Below are 6,000 nucleotides of genomic sequence, written 5' to 3'. Positions count from 1 at the left end.
CTGAGGAGGCATGGTGCTTCTCTGGGCCATAGGGACCATGCAGGGCCTTCTGGTCATGTAAGGGTCCAGCACCTCTCTTGCTTCCCAGAATTAGCAGCTTTTGCAAGTGCTGAGCTCACATAGGAATTGCCAAGAATATCCACAGAGCGCCATCTTTGTGTGCCCTCTGCTATTCCCCTCAGTTCACAAGGAAGCAAAGAAATTAACCATCACAAACACCCCCACAGCAAAGCCCCGTCTGGCTGCATTTTAGCCAAAATCCTACACAGTATTAAAAGTACACTTTATTTTCTGTACAGTTCTCATCCAAATCTCCAGGCATGGAGATGGGTCCATCGCATCCCTATAAAAAGTTACGGGCTGCTCTACTGCCCTGGGACAACCCAGAGCTGTCCATGAAGGGCGCAGAGCGAGAGCCAGCGGAGGCAAGTGCTGATGCTTTCTGGACGTGGGGAGGACAGGTGAAGGAAGGAGAGGGGAAAGCAGCTCTTCTGCTCCACAGCTGAGTCTCCAGCAAGCAGAGCTATGGGCTGACCCCTGGAACAGGGGCTATGGGCTGACTCCTCCCGTTCACGTCATCGTTCATGTTTAGTGTTCGAGTCGCGCTCAACGGTCACCCCGTTTCCATTCCGCGTCACCTCCTTCCTGTTCCAGTCCTTTTCCATGTAAAATTCAGCTAGCACAGGGCAGTGGTCTGAGGCTACTCCACCCCAGGACCAGTTATCAGGGATCCACGGGTTTGTAAGACCTTCTCGCACAACAGCCCAGTGGCCTGCAAGAAAAAGAATCACATAAAAAGCTCGGTATGAAAGAGGTGCCTGGATTTAAACACATTTCCACAAGCTTGCAAAAGAAATACTTAGCATGCTAAGGAATTGAAGGCAGCTACAGGAAGCCACAGCATCATAGGATCGGTAAGGTCAGAAAAGATGTCTAAGATCACCTAGTCCAACCACCACCCACCATGCCCACTGTTCATGTCCCTCAGTGCCACATCTACACGCTTCTTGAACACCCTGATGGACAGTGACTCCACCAGCTCCCTGGGCAGCCTGTTCCAACGCTTGACCACTCTTTCTGAGAAGAAATGTTTCCTAATAGCCAACCAGAACCTCCCCTGCCACAAATTAACACTATTACCTCTTGTCCTATCAGTCCTTACCTGGGAGAAGAGACCGACCCCCATCTCACTACAAGCTCTTTTCAGGTAGTTGCAGTCCAGCAATAGTAGCTGTATGCCAAGCAGTATCACTCACATTTGACCCAATGCTAAGCTCACACAGGCTACGTGACTTAACCAAACAGAAACTCTACCTGTGAAAACCTTCTTCAAACTCCGGCTGATCCACATGTTGTCCAGCGACTTCGATCCCTGGGGGTTCTTTGTGCTGATGTTAGTAAACGTATTTGAAGGGACCAAGTGATGGAACTTCTCCTTCCTCAGAATGTCATGGTCGCTGCTGTCGGGAGCCTGGTTAAAATCTCCCAGGATGATTACATCTTTTTCCCCTGGAAAAGAGAAAAAAATGGAAAGAAAAAAGAGAAATTAAATCAGAATGGACATCCACAGCTTAAAAGGAAGAAGAGGAGGAGATGATGAAAGGAGGCAATACACAAGTACTTTATAGCAAACCTGACTTTACTCTGAACTCCTGAAAGCAATGCTGTTTGAAGCCTTTTTCACTACTACTTACTCGTGGCCATCCTGTCCAATGTGTAGCAGACAAGGCTCTGGAGAGACCTCCTTGTGGCCGCTCAGTGCATGTTTCTTGACTGTTTCTAAACATCAGCTTAATTACACTGGGATCCTCTGCTTGCTATTCACAGTGACAGAGTAGCATTTCTAGTCTTGGAAGTTTGTAGAAATCTGTGACTTTGTAAGCTTATTTTTTTCCTTCTGCTCCAAAAGCTACGCCTCCTACTTAATTATGTCAGCCCACGACATCAGAGGCGCGTGTTGGTGGTGTGGCAGTAGGGGTTGAACCTTTTCACCAATATTCCATCACATTTTGTCGCTGTGTGACAGATGGCAGCAGAGGGAAGGTCTGACCAAATGGCATCTGATGCGGAAGTGCAGATCAAGCAAAGCCGTGGCACTGAATTCCTCCTTGCAGAAAAAAATGGCACCCATTGACATTCATCAACACTTGCTGAATGTTTATGGAGACCAAGCAGTGGACATGAGCACAGTGAGGTGATGGGTGGTGCATTTCAGCAGTGGCAGCAGCAACATGGAAGACAAGCTGCGTTCTGGACAGCCATGCACAGCTGTCACACCACAAAATGCAGAGCACCTTCATCAGCTCACACATGTGAATTGGCAAACTGCAACCAGGGAGCTGTGGACAGAGCTGAAGATCAGCTTCAGTGCACGGGAAATGATGGCGGCAACACTGGAACGTCACAAAGTTCACATCAGGTGGGTCCCACAAATGCTCATCCAGGAACACCGTGAACAAGTTTGTCAAGACCTACTGAACCAATACAAGGCTGAAGGTGACAGCTTCCCAGATTGCATCATTACACGTAGTGTCACCAGTATGAGCCAGAGTCAAAATGACAGTCGAGAGTGGTGACATGTGAATTCCCCATCAAAGAAAAAGCTCAAGATCCAGCCCTCAGCAGGTAATGTGATGTGCACTGCCTTTTGGGATAGGAAAGGGGTGATTCCTCTGGATTTCCTGGAACACAGACAAACCAGCAGCTCTGACTCCTACATTACGACACTGACTGTCGTAGCTGAAGACTCCAGAAGCCATATTTTTTTGCTAATATATATCAGAGCCCCAAAAGTGCAGTGCCTGTTCTAAACCTGTGTGTTGAGGAAATCTCAAAAAACAAGCCTGAAATGCAGCCTGCAAACTTGTCAGCTGCAGGTTAGCTCACAAACCATGCAGACACTCACTGGCTATAGAAGCTCTCCTTCTCCCAGATGGCTGAAGAAATACTGCTGAACTTCAACATGTTAGAATCCGACTGGGGCCTAATTTCCAAAGGAACTAAGGAAATGACATGAAATACTTGTCCAAAATGCCTTCTTTCTGTGGAAATAAGACGACCTCACTTATATTTTATTTCCAACCCTGAGTAAGAAAAGAAACTCTGGGCCTTAATTTTATATCCACAGCATGTGCTCTCCATAGCTCTACAGCTGGAGATGGAGATATCCCAGCTGTGCAATGGGGTAAGAGGAGGATGGACGTGCCTGCTGCCCTGCCAGAAAGGTGTGATGGACTCCAGGACTGTGACAGCTGAGCAAAGACTGCTGCAACACAGACCTTGGTACTGTGGAAAAGGAGGAATCCGCAACAAGGATGCACCAAAAATGATCACAAAGCCGATTTCAAAGAAGGCCACTGTTATATTCTGTAAGTGCCTTCGCTTTCTGTGGTTGAAGTGTGGAGGAAGAGGACTGAGAGACTGTTCTACCGAAAGCAGCACTCATGGATAAACCTGCCTGCTGTGTGCTGCTGCTGTACAAGTAGCAAGCCAAAAGAGGGAGCACAAGTTAAACAATGAAATCCATTGCACTCCTCTCTGCCTGCAGTTCTACAAAGATGAAGTGAGAGGGGGCAGGAGGGCAGAGAGACTGGTGATTTATGATTTACAAAAACATAAATACTTCTAAACGCGCCGCTAGCTGAAATACAGAGAGGTGATGAAAACTAATGAAACTACTTGTAGCTTCTGTGCCCTTTGCGAGCCATGCTCATATTGAACACGACACGACGTTTAAATGTTATTCTGCAAAGTGCCAGTGATACCGACCTTCCCACCTTTAAAAGAAAGACAAAAAACAAGCCTGAGCCCAAGTTATTTTAAGATTCGTCAGAACCCGAAACAAAGTCAGTGCTTACCTAATGGGGAAGCACGAAGCCCCTGGAGAGAACTGGTTTGCTCTCATCATCTGAACAAAGTGCTTTCACAGTGCCTCTGAAATGCCACCTTCCGCTTCTGCAGCTCTCATCTTGGTGAGGCAGGCAGGCTTCCCTTCCTGCAGCACGCCAAGCAGCATGCTTGCTGTGAGCTGGCAGTGCAGAAAAGCTAAGATCTGGACCGGCAAGAAGAATCTGATGATTTCATGTCTGGGCTTCGTGGTGCAGCAGGAAATTGCAACAAGTGCAACTGCTGCACTGCCGCAGTCCTCCAGACTGATGTTTGCTGAATGGCCAAGGCAGTGCTTGCACCCTGATATAAAGGGGGAAGGCCACTGTGGAAAGGTCTGGGGTGCACCCTTGATGGGGATTACAAACTACAGGCAGGCAGGAATCCCAGCAACAGCACCTCGGCCCTGCACAAAATATTTATTTGAGCAAATCTTCCAGCCTTACGTGAAAAATGTCTTAAAAACTGTAATCACAAAAGGAAATTTTAACTGACTGCTCGATTCTGAATGACACAGAAATAGCAGAGCCTAAAATAATCAACACCTAGATATGCTCGTGGAATCAGGTACAAAGTCAGTCTGGTGTATGCACAGGAAATGAGTCACTGTATTCTTTTCTGTTTCAAACTTTCTCATGCAGAACAGATAAGCATACAATCATAACACCATAACATAAAGTGGACAGAGAAGGGATAAATGGGGTGCAGTGAGCATTCAAGAAGCCAAAACTCCATTTTCCAGCCCATCACCAAAGGAAAGAGTCTCTTTCTGGTCCCCTCAACCGGAAGCTCCTGGTGCTCCACGTAGCTGCAAATCCCTAGCAGAACAACTGTGCAGCAAGACATCTGCAGAGCTTCATTTTGTTGTCCTGCAGCAATGGTGAAACCCTCAGTTGTTCCACAGCAGTACAAAGGGACCCTGAAGGACACTCTCCCTTGACTTCCACATGCCCTGAATCAGACCCTAATGAGTTAAACAGACACTTAAATCCCCATGTTCTTCCTGAAGAGCGCGAAAAACAAAACGGAAAGGATGTGGCAGCACTCACACTGGTAAGAAGCTCCCTACCACCTCTCAGAGGTCTTCTAGGCCAAGCTGCTGATGCACAGGCACTTTGCAGTATGGCCAAGCCAGGTGGAAGAAGATGACTAAGCCAAGCCTGGGTCCAAGCACTACAGATAATGTCTGCAAGGTCATGGTCACCACAGTGGATATGAGCAGGTGGAGTGCTTAAGAGAAGGCAGAAGGGTTGCTGCAGAGTTAGCTACCAGCAGCAGACAACCACCAGGTCTCTCTGGTACAACTGAGAGTAAAGGAGGACAAAAAGGAACCAGGACGCACACATCTGATGGGAGAAATGTGGGTACACAGCTGCTCTGGGGGATGGAGACGTTACAGGAGACTGCCTAACTGAACTTCTTGAGCATGTCTTCTTTGTAAGGCAGCAAAGAAGGCGCCTGTTAGCAAAATGGGATCAGAAATATGGGCTGATTGGAATAGCAACAGGCAAATCAGCCTCAATTAATCATATTTGATGGATTGGCTTTGAAAAGAAAAAAAAAAAAGATTTTTTTTTTTAAATGTAATTTTAAGCCTGCCTTTGATTTTGGCTGAGTAATTCAGTGCTCAAAACAACACGTGTGCACAAGTATTTGTTTGGGAAACAAGACCTGCATCCCACACGTTAGGAATTTGAACTTCACCTTTTGTGAAAGACTGAGTCAAGAACAAACAGGCCGCAGTGACGTGCCCACCACATGGCAATGAAAACAAAAACGAAAAGAAGCCCTCCTGTCAACAGCCTAAATTTAGATGCAGAGGAAATGCATCTCTGTTGACTTCGGAAGAGCAACACAGTTATCTGCATCCCGATTCAGCCTTCTGGGATTAAACAAATGACCCTTTTGTTTGCCTTCATCCTTTTCTTTCAGGAGGTATGTGGACAAATACTTGAATCTGTAGCACTTAAAAATAGCTCCCACTGACTTCTTGCAGCTCTAAAGGAGAAACAACGGAACATGCATAAAAACTGTAATTACCTCTTGTGTTATACAAGAGGATTTTAATGCTTTCAAGTGACTGACCTTGCAAAACTATGCCAAGAGGAAAATCAT

General features: G+C 46.6%; 1 protein-coding gene across 1 annotated transcript in view; it reads right to left on the bottom strand.

Moving 5' to 3' along the window:
- Positions 1 to 271: 271 nt before the first annotated feature.
- EEPD1 (endonuclease/exonuclease/phosphatase family domain containing 1) overlaps positions 272 to 6,000 on the bottom strand; it is a 59,310-nt gene continuing 53,581 nt past the window's right edge. The window contains exons 6-7 of the mRNA XM_042888898.1: positions 1,315 to 1,509; positions 272 to 772 (exon numbers count right to left, since the gene is read on the bottom strand). Of these exons, the coding sequence (XP_042744832.1) occupies positions 576 to 772; positions 1,315 to 1,509 (392 nt within the window). The 3' untranslated portion in view covers positions 272 to 575. The remainder of the gene's footprint in view (positions 773 to 1,314; positions 1,510 to 6,000) is intronic.

Source organism: Lagopus leucura, unplaced genomic scaffold, assembly GCF_019238085.1.
Source record: "Lagopus leucura isolate 7727_CA_CO unplaced genomic scaffold, USGS_WTPT01 Super-Scaffold_100157, whole genome shotgun sequence".
Taxonomy (NCBI): Eukaryota; Metazoa; Chordata; class Aves; order Galliformes; family Phasianidae; genus Lagopus; species Lagopus leucura.
The sequence above is the reverse complement of the archived record's forward strand: the minus strand, read 5'-3'. Positions and strand labels throughout refer to the sequence as shown.